General features: G+C 39.5%; 1 protein-coding gene across 1 annotated transcript in view; it reads left to right on the top strand.

The window, feature by feature from the left end:
- The window catches only part of LOC106093747 (ATP-binding cassette sub-family G member 1), a 35,882-nt gene extending 17,553 nt beyond the window's left edge, over positions 1-18,329 (top strand). The window contains exons 3-8 of the mRNA XM_059370165.1: positions 8,286-8,621; positions 8,910-9,148; positions 9,219-9,469; positions 9,529-9,697; positions 17,552-17,808; positions 17,870-18,329. Coding sequence (XP_059226148.1) covers positions 8,286-8,621; positions 8,910-9,148; positions 9,219-9,469; positions 9,529-9,697; positions 17,552-17,808; positions 17,870-18,301 — 1,684 coding nt within the window. The 3' untranslated portion in view covers positions 18,302-18,329. The remainder of the gene's footprint in view (positions 1-8,285; positions 8,622-8,909; positions 9,149-9,218; positions 9,470-9,528; positions 9,698-17,551; positions 17,809-17,869) is intronic.
- Positions 18,330-24,153: the final 5,824 nt, after the last annotated feature.

Below are 24,153 nucleotides of genomic sequence, written 5' to 3'. Positions count from 1 at the left end.
ATGGTCGCCTTCAAACACTTCTTTGCTGAAGATTCTTCATCCATTCTGGTAACATGACCTAGCCAACGCAACCGTTGTATACGATCGTCATCATACAGCTCGTAGTTAATACGATGGCTATGTTTTCCATTAGCGCAGACTGGTCCATATAATATAGGAAGGATTTTTCTCTCAAACACTCCTAGTACCACCTCAACTGCTTTCACAAGTACCCATGTTTCGGAGCCAACAATATATAGTGTTTCGTCGTCTGCCTTTACTCCTCAACTGCTAACTTTCTCCAAAGTAGCATGTGTCAGCCAATATAGTCCTTTGTTTTATTTCCTAACTTGTGCCATTTGTTTCGGTTACGGCGGTGACGAGGTAGATAAAGTGGTTGACTATCTTAAAGTTATGGTTCCCAACTTTTTCTTTATCTGCTCGAGCTTACCGGGTTTTGTGGCAGTTAATATCATTCAAGTTGTCTTATCTCCACTTAATGCCAGACCCACATTCACTGATTCTCTGTCGATTCTTCCAAAGACTGCAATTCCTTCTTCCGGTGATCGACCTATAATATCGATGTCGTCGTCATAGGCGAGTAGCATATGTTCTCTTGTGAATAGTATGCCATGGCTATTTACACCTGCTTCTCGTATAAACTTTTCCAGCAGGTTATTAAAGAGATCACACGATACGCGTATCTGAAATAGCGTTTTGTATTGAATGGTTCGGAGAGGTTATTTCCCATTTTAACTGAGGAGCGTGTATCAGTAAGCGTCATCCTGCAAAGTCGTATCAGTTGTGCAGGAATACCAAACTCAAACATGGCTTGAAGCACTTTTGAACCTATAGGGCAGTCAAAGGCGACATTGTAGTCAAAGAAAATATGGTAGTGGTGGTGTTGATGTATCCTTATGGAGTTTTTCCCAGGATTTGGCTCAGTGTAAATATCTGGTCTATGGTGGATTTACCAGATCTAAAGCAAGATAGGGCCCAATTATTTCGATACTTTCTACTTGAATATTACACACAGTACGCTCGATAGCTCCTTGTATGCGATGCGGAGGAGACTTATTCCTCTGTAGTTTGCACATATCGTCTTGTCCCCTTTATTGTATACGGACATAATATGCTGAGGTTCCAATCATCGTGTATGCGTTCTTCTAGTTCTGTGATATACTAATGGTAACCATTATCGGATACCAGCAGCTGGGAAAGGTGTTCTTTCTATATACTCAGCAGACTATATGCATCAGTTATCAAATTCCCTTCTTTGGCCATCGATTTGATGTTTAATTCTTTGGTAGAATTTTCGGACTTTATTCTCGCTCCTGAACATCAGAATTCGCTCACATTTACGTCTTTTCGTTTTCTTTATTCTTCTAACAGAAGAGATAACTCTCCTCTCCTCCCGATACCTCTCTTTCATTTGACGTATTGCTTCTGGTTGTAAGATTGCCTGTAGCCGCATTCTTGGCTTCAGTAGCTTTTCGGCACTTCTGCTGGTACCATGGCATCCATGGGCAAGGCTTTGGTACCCAAGTACGGATGTTGCGGCTCTTTCCATGGAGTGGAAAGCGCTGGTCTACTATCGGTACGGGGGGTGTTTTCTTCAAGCAATTGGATCAGCTGCGTGGAGTATGCTGTTGGCACCGGTTGTATTTGCAGCATTCCGATGTCCAGCTTTCTTGCCACACTAAAACGAATGCGAATCTTTGCTGCAACAAGGTTATGATCCGAATCGACGTTCACTCCTCGGATCGATCGTACATCTAACACGCTGGTTGAATGCCGTCTCTCTGTCACAACATGATTTATTTGGTTTCTCATGTTTTAATCGGGTGACAGCCATGTGGCCGTACGAATCCTTCGATGTTGGAATCGGGTGATGCTAACTACCATGATCTTTACCGCGGCGAAGTCTATTAGCCTCAATCCAATTCATTATCGGTAGTTTTTTTCGTTAAGGATAAAATTTCGTACTGTTGGGCCAAAGATATTTTCCTTCCCTATTTTCGCATTAAAATCTCTCAGAACGATTTGAATATCATGGGCTGGACAGCGGTCATATTTTTTCTCTAGGCGCTCGTAGAAAATATCCTCGGCATTTTCGTTCTTGTCTTCCGTCGGGGAATGGGCGCAAATAAGGCTGAGGTTGAAGAATTTGACCTTTATGTGGATTGTGGCTAGCCTCTCATCTACCGGAGTAAACCTGAAGACAAGTTTTTTTAGTCTCCGACTAACCACAAATCCACAGCCAAATTCATGCCTTGTTTAATAACAGCTTTAATATAGGGCGTCATCTCTCGGTATTGTTTTGGCTCCCTTCGCGCGCCATCTTATTTCCTGAATGGCGTTGAAATGTCTGCCTTGTATTTCTGCAATACATCCGCACATGCATATACAGGGCCCTCTGCATAACGAATGTCAACATGCCAGGCACAGATGCGCAAATCAAGGGTGTCGTCAACATAGGGGGATCCGTTTTTAATTTTTTCGTTTTATACCCGCCACCATAGGATGGGAATAAACTAATTTTGTTATTCCGTTTATAACATCTCGAAATATTGATCTGCGACTCCATAAAATATATATTCTGGATCGTCTCGACATTCTGAGTGATGTAGCCATGTCCGTCCGTCCGACTGTCGAAATCATGATAGCGGTCGAACGTGTTAAGTTAGCTGCTTGAAATTTTTCACAGATACCTAGTATTGATTTGGGTAGTTGGGGATAGCAAATGGGCCATATCAGTTCAGATTTGGATATAGCTCCCATATAAACCGATTTCCCGATTTGACTTCTGATCCCCCGGAAGGCGCAATTTTCGTCTGATTTAGCTAAAATTTTGCAATAGCTGTGCCAAGTACGTTTCAAATCGGTCAATAACCTGATATAGCTCCCATATAAACCGATCTTCCAATTTGACTTCTTGAGCCTCTGGATCCATTTGACATCGTCCGCTGATGATAATTCTGGGTCGAATTTAAAATCGCGATACGGATAGCCAACACCACGCTGACTTTTAAGTGTTTTGCAATGCTCTTCTTTGGATAGAAAGCTTTAAACAAAGGTCTAAAGCCGTACAATATCCTGTGATAGAATCTCAATTTTCCTTCGACCATCTTAAAATTTGGCGCAGGAATTTCGGCAAAACCTTAAATCGAGAGATCGGTCTATATGGCAGCTATATGCAAATCTTGATCGATCTGAGCCAAATTGCAGAAATATGTCGAGGGGCTTTACTTAACTTACTGACCAAAATATTGGCGACATTGAACAATAAATGCGCCATTTATGGGAACCAAAACCATAAATCGAGAGATCAGTCTATATGTCAGCTATATATAAATCTCCACTGATCTCAGCCAAATTGAAGAAGGATACTGAAGGTCCCAACACAACTCACAGTCCCCAATTTCGGTGATATCGGAGATTAAATGCGCCTTTTATGGGCCCAAAACTTTAAATTGAGAGATCTTTCTATATGGCAGCTACATCCAAATCTCGACCGATCTGTGCCAAATTGCAAAAGTATGTCGAGGGGCTTAACTTAACTCACTGTCCCAAATTTCAGCAAAATCGAACAATAAATGTGGCTTTTATGGGCCTAAGACCCTAAATAGGCGGATTGGTCTATATGGCAGCTATATGCAAATCTTGATCGAACGAAGCCAAATTGCAGAAATATGTCGAAGGGCTTAACTTAACTCACTGTCCCGAATTTCGGCGACATTCGACAATAAATGCGCCTTTTATGGATACCAAAACCTTAAATCGAGAGATCGGTCTATACGTCAGGTATATTCAAATCTCGACCGATTTGAGCTAAATTTACAGAAGGATGTCGAAGCGCCTAACACAACTCACTGTCCCAAATTTTAGCAAAATCGGAAAATGAATGTGGATTTAGACTCTAAATAGGCGGATCGGTATATAAGGGGGCTATATCAAGATATAGTCCGATATAGCCCATCTTCAAACTTAACCTGTTTATAGACAAGAAAAGAATCTGTGCAAAGTTTCAACTCAATATCTCTATTTTTAAAGACTGTAGCGTGATTTCAACAAACAGACGGACAGTCGGACGGACATGGCTAGATCGCTTTAAAATTTTACACTGATCAAGAATATATATACTTTATAGGGTCGGAAATGGATATTTCGATGTATGGCAAACGGAATGACAAAATGAATATACCCCCATCCTTCGGTGGTGCGTATAGAAAAGATAAAACGCCCAATTTCCACTTCTAGGGTAGGTATAGTCTATTATATAGCCGGTGCCGCCCAACTGTTGCCTTTTCTTACTTGTCTTTTAATTCGATTTAAATTTTCATCATAGTTAGACAAGGTTTTATCGATCAATCTACCATTAAACAACAGTTGACTTTAGTATTATTTGCGAATAACTCGTCTCGTGCATTTATTTCAAAATTAATTAAACTCCGTTCTATTTCAGCGAAAGTTCATGTAATCTTTCTCCATAGCAGTTTGCGTCACATCGCGTTAGAATGTTTTTATTACAGTAAGCATTTTTTATTTGCAGCCTTTGGCCCCTTATTTCATGACTTTGTATTGAAATGTGCTGTTTTTTTCCATTTTTCTGTCACATTGTATTTGCCTATAATATTTGCCTTAAAATAGTTCCACATGTCATGCAACTCTCGACTGTCTAGGTTAACAATTATAAACAAAAATGTATTGTCTACACAAATCGTTTGTAATCGTCATTAGAAAAAAGTTTCCCATAAACGTATGTTTAATAATAGAATTGAATAATTAATTCTAAAACATAAATGATTTATAGATTAGTGGTAAATATTTGTGCCAGGCTTGATTTTCTGAGATAGGCTTTAGTAATGTGCAGGTATCTGGAGCAAAGCTCAGTCGGGCCAAACCGTATACATATGTAAAATATATACAAACAAGGGTGGGTTCTGAATCTTGGGAACCCACCCATGGTGGCTAGATTAGTTGAAGGGCACATATGTACTTTACTACCAAGTCAGCCAATATTGAGCTTATAAAATAGAGCTTATATGAGAGCTATATCAGGGCGAATTGATCATACTTGTCAGATAACAGTTGCGGCTTCCAGTGGCACAGAATTCCAAATCGGGATATAGGTTTATACAGAAGCTAAATATATCAGATGGCCACTATAGCGCAGAGGTTAGCAAGTCCGCCTATTACGTTGAATGCTTGCGATCGAATCCTGGCGAGACCATCAGAAAAAAATTTTCACCAATGGTTTTCCCCTCTAATGCTTGCAACATTTATGGGGTACTATGCCATATAAAACCTTCTCTCCAAAAAGGTGCCGCAATGCTGCACGACGTTCAGACTCGGCTATAAAAAGGAGGCTCCTTGTCATTGAGTTTAAACTTGAATCGGCCTGCACTCCTCCATATGTGCAATATTTGCCTCTGTTTCTTAGTGGAATGTTTATGGGCAAAACTTGCATTTTTATACCCTCCACCATAGGATGGGGGTATACTCATTTCGTCATTCTGTTTCTAACTCCTCGAAATATTCGTCTGAGACCCCATAAAGTATATATATTCTTTATCGTCACTATCGTCATCTAGCCATGTCCGTCCGTCTGTCCGTCCGTCCGTCAGTCCGTCTGTCTGTCGAAAGCACGCTAACTTTCGAAGGAGTAAAGCTAGCCGTTTGAAATTTTGCTCAAATACTTTTTATTAGTGTAGGGATTGTAAATGGGCCATATCGGTCCATGTTTTGTAATAGCTGCCATATAATCCGATATTGGGTCTTGACTTCTTGAGCCTCTGTAAGGCGCAATTCTTATCTGATTGGAATGAAATTTTGCACGAAGTATTACGTTATGATATCTAACAACTGTGTCAAGTATAGTTCAAATCGGTCAATAAACTGATATAGCTGCCATATAAACCGATCTGAGGTCTTGACTTCTTGAGCCTCTAGATGGCGCAATTCTTATCCGATTGGAACGAAATTTTGCACGACGTGTTTCGCTATGACTTCCAATAACTGTGTTAAGCATGGTTCGAATCGGTCCATAACCTGATATAGCTGCCATATAAACCGATCTTGGGACTTGACTTCTTGAGCCTCTAGAGGACGCAATTCCTATCCGATTTGGATGCAATTTTGCATGACGTATTTTATTAAGACTTTCAACAACTTTGCGAAATATGGTTGAAATCGGTTCATAACCTGATATAAATAGCTGCCATATAAACCGTTCTGGGATCTTGACTTCTTGAGCCTCTAGAGGTCGCAATTATTATCCGATTTGCCTGAAATTTTGTACGACGGATCCTCTCATGACCAGCAACATACAACATGTTTATTATGATCTGAATCGGTGTACAGCCTGATACAGCTCCCATATAAATCGATCTCCCTATTTTACTTCTTGAGCCGCTACAAGGCGCAATTCTTATTCCAATTGGCTGACAGGTCACCAACATTTAATTGTAGTCCGAAAAGGACCATATTTCGATATCGCTCTAATAGCAGAGCAAATCTTTCCTTATATCCTTTTTTGCCTAAGAAGAGATGCCGGAAAAAGAACTCGAAAAATGCGATCCATGGTGAAGGGGATATAAGATTCGGCCCGGCCGAACTTAGCACGATTATACTTGTTTCATGTATATCAGATTATTATCCAATTTGGACAGTAATTGGCACGGTTGTTGGACGCAATAATTCATCGTACAGTAATAGCGGCTTCTTGGGCCTCAAAATGTCAAATTGAAATACCACATTATAAGGGAGCTATATCTGAATCTGGACCGACTTGTCCCATTTGCAGTCCACAACGACGTACATCAATAAAAATCTCTGTGAATGCGGATTCGTTCGACCGCTATCATTATTTCCACTGATGGGTGAACTGACAGACAGACTATACGGATATATACGATGTAGCATATATTTAATAAATGCTCATTAATAAGGACCATTCAAAGTATGTGCAAATAGCTACCACTTATGGTCAATAAGAGGTCAATAAACACTTCTTCGTGTTTCTTGCCAATTACTTCCAAACTTGCAATTATAAATATACAATAAACTTATAGTTTAACAAGTAACAAGTAAAAAGGCGTCAAGTTCGGCCGGTCCGAACTATGGATTCCCACCACCTCGGCTGTATATGGAAACCAAATGACCCAATAGCAGCTATATCGAAATATGGTCTGATTTAGACCAAATTCGGCACAGACATTGAGTGGTCCAATAAGTACAAGCCATTGTTCAATTTTGTAGAACAAAATATTGGCCTTTTTGGTAGCTATTTCCAAATATAGATCGATGTGAACCATATACGACATGTATGACGAAAATCCTAACATAAGTCACTGTGTCAAAATTCATCGAAATTGGATTATAAATGCGCCTTTTATGGAGCTAAGATTTTAAATCGAGAGTACGGTCAAATTTTGGCAAAATCGGACAATAAATGCGTCTTTTATGGGCACAAGCCCCTAAATCGAGAGATCGGTTTATATGGCAGCTATATCTAAATCTGAACCGATGTGGCCCAGTTGCAATCCTATATGCAAAATTTCAGCCAAATGGGACAAAAATTGTGGCTTGTAGGGGCTCAATAAGTCAAATCGGAAGGTCGGCTTATATGGGAGCTATATCATGTTATAAACCGATGTGGACCGTACTTAGTACAGTTTTTGAAAATCGTAACAGAACACCGCTTGCAAAATTATAGACAAATCGGACAAAAATTGCGGCTTCCAGGGGCTCAAGAAGTAAAATTGGGAGAGCGGTTAATATTTGATTTATGTCTAAATCTGAACCGATATGGCAATCCCCAACGACCTACATTAATATTAAGTATCTGTGCAAAATTTCAAGGGGCTAGCTTTATGCGTTCGACCGCAATCGTGATTTCGTTAGACGGACTGACGGACATGGCTAGATCGATCCAGAACGTCGAGACGATCAAAAATATCTCGACTCAGAAAGTCGAGACGATCAAGAATATCTCGACTCAGAACGTCGAGACGATCAAGAATATCTCGACTCAGAACGTCGAGACGATCAAGAATATTTCGAGTTGTTACAATCGGAATGACTAGATTAGTATATCCCCATCCGCAGTCAGACTTGATTTAAAGGCAAACGAATTGAATATACCTCCGTCCATAGATGATTTGATCTGAAGTGTACAGTACTACCATAATATAATTAGGACTTAAGATACCTGTTATAGTACCTGGGATTCAAATCGGGTTTAATGCGCTTTTACCAGTTACAATCTTCTTGCTGTTTTCTTAATTGCTATTCATTCGTTTTAGATTACAAAAAACTTCTGGACAAATTTATGTCAACAACCAACCTCGCCAGATGAAGTCTTTTCGCAAATTGTCCCGCTATGTTCTACAAGAAGACCACATCAGTCCATATTTCACCGTTATGGAAACAATGACATTTGCTTCGAAGCTTAAGTTGGACTCACAACGTACGGATAAACAACGAGAGGCTGTGGTCAATGAAATTCTTGATATTTTTGATCTGCTACAACACAGCGATACTTTAATCTCAAAGCTGTCGGGTGGCCAGAGAAAAAGGATCTGCATTGCATTGGAATTGATTGACAATCCGTCTGTTTTATTCCTTGACGAGCCAACAGCGTAAGTATGCAAATTTTAATAATGGACTTAAGTGTTACAAAGTATATGGTGAGGTAGGAGAATATGCCATCTATGTTGGACGCCCCTGTAACCAAGTTGGTTGGGTACTCAGCTTACTAGCGCTTGGGTGGTAGTTGGTTCAATTTCCACTTACTCTATAGAATAAAAATTATCGAGAAAAGTTTGTGACGGAATGTCTTTATTATTTTACTTTTCTCATCTCTAATTCGTTCTGATTTTATCGGCAACCAACATAAATGAACTGTTTCTTAACTTTTTTCCTTTCAGTGGTTTAGATGAAGTCTCAGCTTCCAAATGTGTACGACTTTTGAAACATTTAGCAGACTGTGGTCGTACCATCATTTGTTCCCTGCACTGTCCTTCAGCGAGATTATTTCAAATGTTCGATAAGGTGTATGCCATGGCCAGCGGTCAATGTATTTACCAAGGAACCGTTGATGATATAGTGCCCTATTTGGAATGTTTTAGTCTGTGTTGCCCGGTGTCGTATAATCCCACGGACTTTAGTAATATGACATGCGTTTTGTTTTCTTTTAACAGAATATTGAAAATAAGAATACCTCTCATATATTACAGTTATAGAAGTGGCCATGAAAGCCTATGGTGATTATCATAATGTAATGGTTGAGGCAATATCAAATGGCAAGGTTTCAAAATGGACCCCTAACATGGAAGTTGCCACCAACGAGTGCCAGTTCCTGCAGAACACAAAGAATACACATGATATAAAACGATATTTAAAATCAAATCCCCACAAGTACAATTCATGGTCCAAGGAGTATAGTCTGAACTTGCAAAGGTTCCTTTCACAATTATGGCGCGATCAGGTAAATGTTTAGGTTTTTTCCCCACAGTTTCGCATTTCTTATTGTTTATCTTATTTCAGGCCAACTTTAGATTGCGTTTGGCTGCTCATATACTTAGCGGTCTATTGATTGGAAGTGCCAATATAAATGTCAGCAGGAATGCAAAATACAGCATTTACAATTATCATTTCTCATTGATAGTATCAATAATGTTCTTCTTTATATCTATGGTTCCCATGCTATCAACAGGTGAGATTAAATATTCAAAAATTGAAAATGTTTTGCATACTAAAGTCAACATACGATAGAAAAAATCTAGTTGGGGGGACCCCGGGGCCGAGCCCCTCCACTGTGGTACAGGGTATTATAGATTTGTGCATTTGTTTGCAACGCTAAGAAGGAGAAGAGCTAGACCCATCGATAAGTATACGGATCGGCTTAGGATCACTTCCTGATTCGATTTAGCTATGTCCGTCTGTCTGTCTGTCCATGTATTCTTTTATTAAAGGAACAGGTCGCATTTGTTGTCCGATTTTCACAAAATTTTGTATAAGTGTCTTTTGGAAAAAATCGGTCCAGATTTAGATATAGTTCCCATATATATCTTTCTTCCGATATGCACCTTTAAAGCTGTAGGAGCCACAATTTTGGTGCGATCTCTACCAAATTTGGCACGAAGATTCAGATTTAGATATAGCTCCGATACATAATTTTCGTCCGATTTGACCTATTAAGGCTGTATAAGGCACAATTTAAGTCCGATCTTTACAAAATTTGGCACTAATTTTTTTTTTTGACGTCCCAATATGTGTGCAAAATTTCATCATAATCGGATCAGATTCATAGATAGCTCCCATACATATCTTTCATCCGATATGGACTTTTAAGGCTGTAGCAGGCATAATTTTGGTCCGATCTTTACAAAATTTGGCATGGAGGGTTTTTTTCAACGTCCTCATATGTGTGCAAAGTTCCAATAAGATCGGTCAAGATTTAGATATAGCTTCCATATATATTTTTCATCCGATATGGCCTTTTAAGGCTGTAGAAGCCACAATTTTGGTCCGATCTCTACAAAATTTTTCATGAGATGGTTTAATTGACATCCCAATACGTGTGCAAAATTTCATCAAAATCGATTTAGATGAAACTCTCATATAAATCTTTTGTGCGTTTCGACTTTTAAAGCCATAGAAGTCACAATTTTCGTACCATCGTAAGAAAATCGTATAAGGTTCTATTCGATATTTTAATAGGTATGCAAAATTAAAGTCTGACTAAATTTCAATATAACGGCTATCTATTAAAAGTATTACATAAACTCGGTGGTGTGGGGTATTATATAATCGGCTCCGCCCGACTTTTGCCTTTCCCTACTGGTTTTATTATGCTTATCTGTCCCAAAAAACATTTTCATAAAATTTTTTCTATAAACAATTTTCAATTAATATTTTTAAAGGCAAAATGTGAACCCATTATGCCTGACTCTATTCCATTGTGTGATTTTGATAAAATTGTATCTCTAGGGCTAGAATTATGATTTTGGCCTCAAATAAAAGAGCGTCTCAAAAAAATACGATTTGGTGACTTAAATTTCCCAAAATAGTACCGCAAGTGGGAAAAATGGTACGTTTAATACCGCAAGTGGTACTTTTTGGTACCTTATTTGTTAATTGAGCTAGAGCTTTCAATTTTGGAATTTAGGTACATTATGGCAAACTAATTGGTATCCCAGAAAAGCTTTTGGACATTTAGAAACAAAAAAGGACCAAAAATGGTACGAAATAAGGGAACTTTGCATAGGGCGAACGGGTAGAGCTAGAACATCGAAATTTGGCTTATATGATTGTTGTTGCGAAATAAAGAGTAGACAGAAAAATATTTACGAAAACGGAAAAAGTACCGTACCCTATTTGGTGCCATTTTATACTTTTACGTTTCAATACCAAAAAGTACGAAATAGCTTATTTACTTTTACAGTGAACGGAGAAGGGTAAAATTAAAAAAATTTGCTAAAACTGATCAATGTTTTGAAAAATATACAATTAGTTGTACCAAAGATGAAATTTTGAAATCGTACAAGTAGTAGAATAACAAGTAAAAAGGCGTTAAGTTCGGCCGGGCCGAACTTTGGATACCCACCACCTCGGGTATATATGTAAACCACCATCCATCAAAATCCGGTGAAAATTGCATACCTTTTGTCCCATAGCAGTTATATCGAAATATGTTCCTATTTGGACTAAATAGTAAAAACTACAAGTAATTGTTCAATTGTGTATAACAAAATATTGGTCTTTTTAGTAGCTATGTCTAAAAATAAACCGATCTGAACTTTAAATCGAGAGATCGGTCTACATGGCAGCTATATCCCAATCTGCACCGATTTGAGTTAAGTTAAGCAGAAACATGTCAAAGAGTCTAACACAACGCACTGTCCCAAATATCAGCGAAATCGGACAATAAATGCGCCTTTTATGGCACCAAAACCTAAAACCTAGAGATCGTTCTATATAGCTGCTATATCCAAATCTGGACTGATCTGTACCATATTGCAGAAGTATGTCAAGGGGCATATTTTAACTCACTGTCCCAAATTTCGGCGACATCGGGCAATACATGGGCCCAAAACCTTAAACCGAGAGTTCGGTCTACATGGCAGCTATATCCAAATCTGAACCGATCAGAGTCAAATTGAAGAAAAATGTTGAAGGGCCTAACACAACTCACCGTCCCAAATTTCAGCAAAATCGGATAATAAATGTGGCTTTTATGGGCCTAAGACCCTAAATCGGAGGATCGGTCTATATGGCAGTTATATCCAAATCTGGACCAATCTGTGCCAAATTGACGAAGTATGTCGAAAGGCCTAACACAACTCACTGCCCCAAATTTCAGCGAAATCGGATAATAAATGTGGCTTTTATGGGCCTAAGACCCTAAATCGGAGGATCGGTCTATATGGCAGCTATAACCAAATCTCGACCGATCCAGGCCAAATTAACGAAGGATGTTACTCATTATCCCAAATTTCAGCAAAATCGGATAATAAATGTGGCTTTTATGGGCTTAATACCCTAAATCGGAGGGTCGGTCTATAAGGCAGCTATTATGAAACTTGGGATAGTGAGTTATCGACATCTTTCGTCAATTTTGCTCAGACTCGTTCAAATAGCTGCCATATAGACCGACCGTTCGATTTAAGGTTTTGGGCCCATAAAAGGCGCATTTATTGTCCGATGTCGCCGAAATTTGGGACAGTGAGTAAGGTTAAGCCCCTTGACATACTTCTGCAATATTGCACAGATCGGTCCAGATTTGGATATAGCTGCCATATAGACCGATCTCTCGATTTAATGTTTTGGGCCCATAAAAGGCGCATTTATTGTCTGATGTGGCCGAAATTAGGGACATAGAGGTAAGTTAAGCCCCTTCACATATTTCTGCAATTTGGTCTAGATCGATCAAGATTTGCATATAGCTGCCATATAGACCGACTTCTCGATTTAAAGTCTTGGCCCCATAAAAGGCGCATTTATAATCCGATTTAACTGAAATTTGACACAGTGACTTATGTTAGGCTTTTCGACATACATGTTGCATATGGTTCAGATCGGTTTATTTTTAGATATAGCTACTAAAAAGACCAATATTTTGTTATACACAATTGAGCAATGACTTCTACTTATTATTATTTGGTCCAAATCGGAACATATTTCGATATAACTGCTATGGGACATAAGGTATAAATTTTCACCGGATTTCGATGAAAGGTTGTTTACATATATACCAGAGGTGGTGGGTATCTAAAATTCGGACCGACCGAGCTTAACGCCTTTGTACTTGTTTTGGGATATAAAAAATTGCTGACTTTTGACAAGCCGATTTTCCCCCAAAACATGACGGGAAAAATTGTTGTAACTGGTTTAAATCGTCTACTTTACGCTAGTCCAAATTTTATTACCATACCTTTTTCCTTACTGGAGCTAGAATTTTTCTAAGGCAGCTCTATTCTTGGGTATTTTTCGTCGTTAATGCCAAGCTGGGCACTCGGAGCAGCAGCAAGAGCCGTTGCCGTTGTATACCGTACAACTTCCAAAAGATATTAGCACTGTATTGGCAATCAGTATGTAAATGTAAAATTCATCTCCGACTTTTTGACCAAACGTCACCTGGCTACGTCGCTGGTCACCACCATTAGGAGGGGAAAACCACCGCTGAAAATTTTTTTCTGATGTTCTCCCCAGGCGTTAAGTGTCAAGGACGGACATGGTAAACTCTGCGCTATGGTGGCCTTTGGTATATAACATCTCGCAATACCTATGCAATCCTGTAAAGTATATGAATTTATAATCGCTTTGACACTCTTAATCAACCTTGCCCTGTCCGTTTGTCCGCCTGTCGAAAGCACCTTAAATTTGGATCAAGTAAGTTCACACTTCGTATAGCTTAAAAACGGATTCTCCGATTTGATTTTTCGAGCATTAAAGTATGAACCCTGAGTAATAGCAATGTTTTGTTTCTTCGATTTCTTAGGGTCGAAGTTGTTTTTAGTCTGCGCTTATGGCATAGTTTTCAAAATTTAAAAGCAAAACAAATTTTAATGGCCTTAACTCTTTTACAATGCCAGATTGAAAAACAACCTAAGAATTATATCTACTGGTATATAATGACATTACAAAAAAAACACGTTTAGTGTTGCTACAGCTTGGCACCACAACCTAAACCAAAGTACGATATGCAATTGAAGAATTTAAAAATAGCCAAATAAGCAAAAATTGTTGCATAGACTGAAAAAAATTTATGGTTCGCCAACGTTTTCTCTATTAAAGTAACGAATCAGATAATTGTAATAAATAATTAAGCCATAGCAGAGCTTTCAAAATGCTTGGTTTACAATTAAGTTCGGTGGAAACGAATCTAATGTACCGTCCAATATGGTTAGTCAAGTAATTTGATCGATTTGTTTATAAGAAGAGTAGATGGTTTCAGAGAGAGAAATAACATGTGGCACCATCTTATAGAAACCACAAGTCTTGCAAGTCAAGCTTTTGCATTTTGGGCAAAAGAAATTTGGATTTCATCTAACGCTAGCGCTCACCATTCACAGTTACATTACGCATCATCTTTGGAGAAGCACGGTCTAATGATGCCACCAGCCCATAAAACGCACCAAACTGTGAATGCATTGGAAGCTTTTGAAATGCTTCTGGCTGATCTTCACCCCAAAATCGCCAATTCTGCTTATTTGTGCATCCATTCAGCCAAAAATTAGAAAAAATGAGCGCGCGATGAACTTTCTTAACAGACCGCGCATTTTGAAAATAAAATTCAATAATTTGAAAGCGTTGTTCGTTTGCAAGACGATTCATGGTTAAAATTGTAGACCAAACTGAAGATGTTTGACAGTGAAACAAATCATGAAAAGTGCATGAGCTGTTTAAACCAGTGTTTCCAAAATGGTAATAGCTAAAAAATCACCCTCTATCTTTGGTTTGCTTGATTCTGTTGAGTATCCTTATCCAGGAACTTTGCGACTAAGATGGGGTGCGTCCAGAGGGATTTGGGTCTGAGTCGACTGGGTCCAGCAATGCAGTTAAACAGCGACGTGTGATTCCTGGTCACAATGGCACCAATCCATGCTCTGTAGGAGTTGAGGCAGTTGCATCTAGCGAATTGTCATTGAGCTAGAACTTCTCTAGTTTGCCGGAGGAGGTTAATTTCTTCAGGTCCAATGGGAGACGGTTGTCCTCCAAGGACCAGATTCAATCGGTAGCTATTCACCGCATCTGCTACCATGTCTGCATGAATATTGCTTAGACAAAATCCTTAATTGTTTTCCATACCACTCCCCAAAATTGGTTAATGTCTGGTATCGTGTCCTCACCTAAGTACCGGTATCTGTTACTCGCGAAAGCCGGGCAATGACATTGGAAATGCTCCACCATCTCAACATCTTTCCCATATGCTATGTGTCCCGTTGTGATACCAAAAGATATACTGACCTCCTTCTTACTTCCTTTCAGTTATAGCCTCGTCCTCTAATGATCCTGATCACCACACAAGATTTTCGCCGTCCTACCGACTGTTTCGCTGTTCCACAGTGTTGCATGCGTTTGTCGCTTACGCCCTTAAATCGGACTGCGTCGTCCCGAAAGGCTTCGGGTTAACCAAGTTTATTGGCGAAAGTTCTATGGCCTTCACTGCCAAATCGTTTGCCCTTTCATTCCCCCCTTGCTCCGTTACGGCCAGGCAACCAAACGATGCGGATTGTGCCATCCTCAGATATGGCGTTAATCTCCTTCTTACAATGCATGACTGTTCGTAAATTACCAGCCTGGTTGTTATTGCTCTTATAGCAATTTTACTGTCCATAAAGATGTTCAAACTCGACGTCCACACCACCTCACGCTTGCAGGACCGTATTATGGTCAGGCAGTCTAAAATAGATATCAGTCCCTAGATTCTCAATGTAGACCCCCAGGCCCACTCTGTCCCCTAGTTTTGATCTATCCGTGTAACATGATTGAACGAAACTTTCTAGACTTTTTCCAATATATAAGATATTCATCAGGTTTTGCACCGATATGGACCGTACTTGTCATGGCTGTTGAAAGTCATAAAAAATATCACGTTTAAAATTTCAGCCATCGGATAAAAATTGCACCCTCTAGAAGTGACATCGGGTGACCGGTTTATATGGGAACTCAGGTTAAGGACCCCTTTAAGCCATACCTTGCAGATATTGGCAAAAATAGTTGGCAGACTAGGTGGGGTATTATATAGTCGACACCTCCTTACTTGCAACACCTCGAAATATGCATCTAAGACCCTATAAAATGTATATATTCTTGATCGTCATGACTTTTTAAGTAGATCTATCCATGTCCGTCCGTCTGTCGGAAGCACGCTAACTTTCGAAGGAGTAAAGCTTCTTATTAGGGTAGGTCGGTTGGGATTGTAAATGGGCCAAATCGGTCCATGTTTTGATATAGCTGCCGATCTTGTGTCTTGACTTCTTGAGCTTCTAAAGGGCGCAATTCTTATCTTATTTGGCTGAAATTTTGCACGTAGTATTTTGGTACCACTTCCGACAACTTTGCCAAGTATGGTCTAAATCCTTTTATACCCGAATATAGCTATCATATAAACCGACCTTGGGTCTTGACTTCTAGAGCTTCTGAAAGGCACAATTCTTTTCCAATTTGGCTGAAATTTTGCATGAAGTGTTGTAGTATGACTCCCAACAACTGTGCCAAGTATAGTCCTAACCATAATAACCTCATATAGCCGCCACATAAACCGATCTCCCGATTAGAGTAATTAAGCCTCTAGAGGGCGTAATTCCTATTGGATTTGGCTGAAATTTTGCATGACGTGTTTCGTTATAATTTCCAACAACTGTGCTAAGTATGGTGGAAATCGGTTCTTAACCTGATATAGCCGCCATATAAACCGAGGTTGGGTCTTGATTTTCTGAGCTTCTAGATGGCGCAATTCTTATCCAATTTGGCCGGAATTTTGCATGAAGTATTCGAGTATGACCCCCAACAACTGTGCCAAGTAAAGTCTAAATCAGTCCATAACCTGATACAGCCGCCATATAAACTGATCTCGCGATTAGACTTCTTGAGCCTCTGGAGGGCGTAATTCCTATCAGATTTGAGTGAAATTTTGCATGACGTGTTTCGTTATGATTTCCAACAATTGTGCTAAGTATAGTTAAAATCGTTTGATAACCTGATATATCTGCCATTAAACCCGATCTTGGGTCTTGAGCTTCTAGAAGGCGCAATTCTTATCCGATTTGGCCGAAATTTTGCGTGAAGTGTGTTTTTTTTTTATTTCCAACAACTGTGTCAAGAATGGTCTTAATCAGTCCATATCCTGATATAGCTGCCATATAAACCGATCTCCCGATTAGAATTCTTGGGTTTCTAGAGGGCGCAATTCCTATCGCATGCGGTTGAAATTTTACATATGTCGATTTGGTATGACTTCCTGCAACTGTTCCAAGTATGGTCTAAATCGGTATATAATCTGATGTAGCTGCCATATAAAGCACGCTTTTACTTGTTAATATTGTATTTTTACTATTTACAGTTCCTCAAGACATGCAATTCATCCGAAGAGAATGCTTCAATCAATGGTATCGTTTAAGTTCATATTTTTTGGCTTTGCTGACATCACAGTTGCCTATACTATGCGCAACATCTTTGATTGGAACCGTTACTCTCTACCTTGGCAGTGCTCAACCCTTGGAATTGCACAGATTTTTACTTTTTCTGGGCATAGCATTTGCCACATCAATGATGGCGTCGAGTTTCGGTCTACTTCTGGGCTCAAGATTTTGTGTTTTGGTAAGCAGAACATTAGCACTAGCTAGCACCTAACTATGATTCATAATTTTTCTATTTTCAGCATGCTCTATTTTTAGGCCCCTATGTAATGTCTGGCATGATTATTATGGCCTCTTATCCAGGTGAACGCACCAACCTATCCGCATTGGAGTATTTTGTCAGCTATGGCAATTTTGTAAGATATCCATTGGAGGGACTACTGGAACTGCTGCTAGGTTTTGGTCGACCAGATTTCCCCTGTCCTGAAACCGAATTTATGTGTTGGTCGGCCAAGCCCAAATACATACTACGTCTTGCCGGGGATGTGAAGATCAGCTATTTTCGCTCTGTGTTGGTTTTGTGCGGCTTATACTTCGTTATGTCATTTATGTCGTTTCTAGTTTTTAAACAACGTCTGGGCACCACAGAAAAGGAGTCGAACAAAAGCAGCAATTTAGGCAAATTGAAACGTTCTCTATTAACATGTACTCTAAGAGTGTTTAAATATAAATAAATTAAATAACTTTGCGATGGGTATTTAATTTGTATGTTTATTAAAGTATTAAAAATAGCAAAGGAATGCAAATTGAGTGTACCCTTGGAGCTTGAGGTTTGGACAAAATATGGGTCATCATTAGTTGCACTCTAGAAGCTCTTCATCATAAGAATTTAAAAAGAATGAAAATATTTTAAATAATGGATAAGCATTTAGAATTTGTATACTGAATGTAAGCTCACTAGAATCTAATTTCCAATTAAACTTTTATATTTACTTATCTATGGATTATAAGATATGTGATTTCTTCTCATGGACTAGGCTGCATATATTTTGTACTCCTTTTTAAGAATATGTTTAATAAATATCTGCTCAAGGAAAACACAAGTCTAAAATATTAAATCATGTAACTACTATCATACCCCTCCTCACCACTGTGCTACATTACCCTGTGCAAATTATTTTGTAATACCCAAAAGAAAATGACATGGACCCAGTGTTGAGTATACTGATCATTTCCAGATTCGGTTAAGCCATGTCCCTCTGTTTATCTGTCCTTCCGTAAGTGTTAATTTATGCAAAAAGTTCAGATCGCATCGGATGGTATGATCGGACTTTCTTTAAATTTGGCAAAGACAATTTTTTTGACCAAAAGGAGGCCCGGTGCAGTTCAGATCTGTTATTATCAACCTTATTTGTGCGTTGTTGAATGCTCACTTGTTATCCAATTAAGCCGACATAGCGTACTCCGACTAAAGGTCGCCAGGATTATCAATGCAAACTTTGGAGACAAAATGGCCAAATCGGGCGCGAGATTAGGGTAACGCCTCAAGGGTGAGTGTTCTCCCGTGAGAAACGAAGTCATGTTGGTTCCTAACAAATAAAAAATGAGGACAATGTCATCCAATGCAAGTTATTGTCGACGATCAGCGAGATCATGGAAAGGTCACTGAGTAGACTGTCATGAAGGACTGTGAGAATGTGTTGCTCTTCACTCGGAGATATAGGTAAAGTTAGGTTTAAGACAACCAAAAAAGAGGCAAAATTTGTCTGGGCCACATCTTGGGTATCCATCACCATGGATTCCGTTAAAAGTTTACCCTCACAGATTGTATTTGATTTATTTTGTAGGTTAGGTTAGGTTTAAATGGCAGTCTGCCATCAGACTCACTTAGACGTTTTCGTCCATTGTGATACCACAGGAACAGAAGAAGGAAGATGCCTTCTAGTTCCTGCCGTTGAACCATCCAGATCACTATAAAAAGCCCAGTAACTTGCGAATGTTCACATCCGCTAAATCAGACAGGTTCTCAAAGAAATTAGGACACACACACAGAAGATGTTCTATAGTCTCTTCTTCCTCTATGTCCCCACAGCTTCTGCAAAAGTCGTTGCTGGCAACCTTCAGACTGTCGGCATGTTTTCCGATTAGACAATGACCTGTCATGAGGGACACAATGATTGAGACGTATGTTCTAGCCAATGACAGCAAAGCTGTAGACCTCTTCAAGTCTAGATGAGGCCACATAGTTTTGGAATGCTCACAGCCCCTCTTTGTGACCACCTATCATTCGTTGCCCTTCGGGCCTGGTCCTTACCTTAGCTTACATGTCGTTAGAGGCATACCCACTGATTCTAGTATCCCTGGAGTGTGTAAGATAGTTCCTAGTCTCGCAAGCTCGTCTGCTTTACAATTCCCTGGGATATCTCTGTGGCCCGGCACCCAGAACAGATTTATTTTTAACTGTTCAGCCATCTCGTTGAGAGATTTGCGACGTCGGGGGCGGTTTTTGTGTTCAGAAATACGTTCTCCAAGGATTTAATGGGTGGCTAGCTGTTCGATGGCTGAAAAGAACTACTTCTGTCTTGCATGGATTTATACCCAGACGACTTTCGGTAGCCCACTTTGCTGTTGCACGTAGAGCTTCCTGTGGTTTATCTCTTAGCGTACGGGGAAACTTTCCCCTAACCGCAATTGCCACGTCATCAGCATACGCGACCACTTTTACGCCTTTTTCTTCCAGAGACAATAATATATTGTTAATGGCTATATTCCAAAGTAGAGAAGACAGTACACCTCCTTGAGGTGTTCCTCTGCTGACCCATATTTTTAGATCCATAGATCCCAAGCCTGCCGTAATGCATCTTTTAGTAAGTAAGTTATTAATGTACTTTCTTACGGTAGAGTTGATGCTTAGAAACTCCAACTCCTTCATGAATGGCTCGGTTTTACATTGTTGAAAGCACCTTCAATGTCAAGAAATGCTACCATTGTATATTCCTTGACAGCAAGAGAACCCTCTATGTACCCGACTAGGTCATGCCTTAACTATATGCATGCTGCCACCGCGACAGGCGCTCTCCAGGGATCTTTATCCTAAGATATGTTTCTATCAACCTATCAAAAGTCTTCAGCATAAAGGATGACAGGCTAATAGGACGAAAATTGTTCGCCTTCGTGTGGTAGGGTTTTCCTGCTTTCGGAATGAAAATGACCTTCGTGTCCCTCCATCCCACAGGCATATATGACATTCTGATGCAAGCAGATTATATCTCCCTAAGCCAGGGAATTATTTTGTAACAATCGAATCTTATATCGAGAAAAATATCCTCATTCTTTCGAACGCTGTGATGATTTCGATGCACGCTCAAACGGGCGGACAGACTTGGAAAAATCGAAGCAAAATTTCAAGACAATCAAGAATATATATACTTTACAGGATCTCAGATCAATATTTCGAGGTGACTACACCCAGAGAAAAGTTGATACCAAACGTGCTTCAAATGGAGTATAGCAACACCGTATGGTACAAACCAATACCGGATGGTATGGATGAAACATAAAATGATTAGTACCGTTTGGTACTAGCCCTATGATAGAACTGGTGTTGGTTTTAATGCCAATCTGTTATTGCTTTTTGCACCAGACCGTTATTGGTTTAAGTACCAAACCGTTGGTGATTCTTCCACCCCTAATTAACCAAAATAAAACCATTGAAAGTTATTTTAGTAAAATTTTTTTTTTGTGATTATTTATGTTAGTAATTACAAACAAGTAAAAGCGTGCTAAGTTCGGCCGGGCCGAATCTTATATACGCTCCACCATGGATCGTATTTGCCGAGTTCTTCTCCCGGCATCTCCTCTTAGGCAAAAGAAAAGATTTGCTCTGCTATTATTATATTATTACATTTTGGAGACCTGTGTAAAATGTCAGCCAATTCGATTAAGAATTGCGCCCTTTGGGGGCTCAAGAAGTAAAATAGAGAGATCGATTTATATGGGAGCTGTATAGGGCTATAGACCGATTAAGACCATAATAAACACGAATGTTGATGGTCATAAGAGGATCCGTCGTACATAGTTTCAGGCAAATCGGATAATAATTGCGACCTCTAGAGACTCAAGAAGTCAAGATCCCAGATCGGTTTATATGGCAGCTATATCAGGTTATGAAGCGATTTGAACCATACCATACCATACTATGCACAGTTGTTGGATATCATAACAAAATACTTCGTGCTAAAATTCATTAAAACCGGATAAAAATTGCGTCCTCTAGAGGCTTAAGAAGTCAAGACCCAAGATCGGTTTATATGGCAGCTATATCAGGTTATGGACCGATTCCAAACTTGGCACAGTAGTTGGATATCATAACAAAACACGTCGTGCAAAATTTCATTCCAATCGGATAAGAATTGCGCCCTCTAGAGGCTCAAGAAGTCAAGACCCATGATTGGTTTATATGGCAGCTATATCAAAACATGGACCGATATGGCCCATTTACAATACCAACCGACCTACAGTAATAAGAAGTATTTGTGCAAAAAGTTAGCGTGCTTTCGGCAGACAGACGGACGGACATGGCTAGAACGACATAAAATGTCGCGACGATCAAGAATATATATACTTTATTGGGTCTCAGACGAATATTTCGAGTAGTTACAAACAGAATGACGAAACTAGTATACCCCCCATCCTATGGTGGAGGGTATAAAAATAATGTTACACCGTGACCAACCTCAATTCTTTGTAATCAGCAATTGATTTCATATGCATTGATTCCCAGAAGTCGTTTTCATATGAATACATTAACACAGCTTCGTTTTCCACATAAGAGCCTATCATGTTTTAAATGTAGAATATCCTTGGAATTTATACTATTTCCATTTTCACCGCATGCGAATATTTGAAAAGGTTTTTACGCACTCAAATTATATTAAAACATTTTATTTATTTGTTTAACAAATATTTTATAATTGCGTCAATATTTTAAGTTCAAAGCCTAACAACGCTGCTGGCGCCATGACAAGAATACATACATATGTGATGCCGTCAATTCTTAACAGCCTCATTTGTCTGGTACTGAATAGATTCCAAATGGTATTAAAAATCTTTGCCAATGACGCGAACAAAATAATACAAGGCGGTATTGGAAAAGTACCGTCATTTTTCTATCAGTGTAGATTAGTATACCACCCATCTTATGGTAGCGGGTATAAAAAGGAAGCTCGAAGGAAAAGAAATCAAAGTCAGGAATTCCGTGCTACTAACAAAATCTTCAATTGTTTTCCATACCAGGCACCGAAGTCGGTTCTTGTCTGGTAGTGTCTCGTATAACCCCACGATCCGATTTTTTGCCGCTGGCAGCAGTACAGTCCTGGAGAAAGAATCTTATTGTAATTTTTATGAGAAATAACGCAGATCCTCGTCCGAGTACCCGTATTAGCATAAACAAGTAAAAAGGCGTTAAGTTCGGCCGGGCCAAACTTTGGATACCCACCACCTCGGGTATATATGCAAACCACCTTTCGTCAAAATCCGGTGCAAAACTCATACCTTATGTCCCATAGCAGAAATATGTGGAGGGGCTTAACTTAACTCTTTGTCCACAATTTCGGCAACATCGGACAATAAATTCGCTTTTTATGGCTTCAAAACCTAAAACCGAGAGATCGGTCTATATGGCAGCTATATCCAAATCTGGACCGATCTGTGCGATAATGCAGAAGTATGTCAAGGGGCTTAACTTAACTCACTCTCCCAAATTTCGGCGACATCGGACAATAAATGCGTGTTTTATGGGCCTAAGATCCCAAATCGGAAGATCGGTCTATATGGCAGCTATATCCAAATCTGGACCGATCTGTGCGATAATGCAGAAGTATGTCAAGGGGCTTAACTTAACTCACTGTCCCGAATTTCAGCAAAATCGGATAATAAATGCAGCTTTTATGGGTCTATGACTCAAATCGGAGGATCGGTCTATATGGCAGCTATATCCAAATGTGGACCGATCTGAACCAAATTGACGAAGGACGTTGAAGGGCCCAACACAACTCACTGTCCCGAATGTTAGCAAAATCGGATAATAAATGTGGCTTTTATTGGCCTAAGACCCTAAATCGGCGGATCTGTCTATATGGGGGCTATATCAAGATATAGTCCGATATAGCCCATCTTCGAACTTAACCTGCTTATGGATAAAAAAAGAATTTGTGTAAAGTTTCAGCTCAAATCCAAATCTGAACCATTTGCAATCCGCAATGACCTACATCAATAGTAAGTATCTGTGCAAAATTTCAAGGGCCTAGCTTTACTCGTTCGACCGCAAGGGTCATCTAAACAGACGGATGGACGACTCAGATGTCGAGACGATCAAAAAAAATTTTTATACTTTATGGAATGACTAGATTAATATACCCCGATCCTATGGTGGTGGGTATAAAAATTGGTAGTTTATGTGGTTCAGTTCCGAAACTATTATCCTTGTCGTCCATTGCTCCTGAATAAAGGCAATATGAATCTTACCCTTGCTGATTTACTCTCACCAAACTGGTGGATTGAGCGACTCCAACGTTCCGACAGAAGT

The sequence above is a fragment of the Stomoxys calcitrans genome, chromosome 5 (genome assembly GCF_963082655.1).
Source record: "Stomoxys calcitrans chromosome 5, idStoCalc2.1, whole genome shotgun sequence".
NCBI lineage: Eukaryota > Metazoa > Arthropoda > Insecta > Diptera > Muscidae > Stomoxys > Stomoxys calcitrans.
Note: the sequence above shows the minus strand (reverse complement) of the source record. Positions and strands in the feature narration are given on the sequence as shown.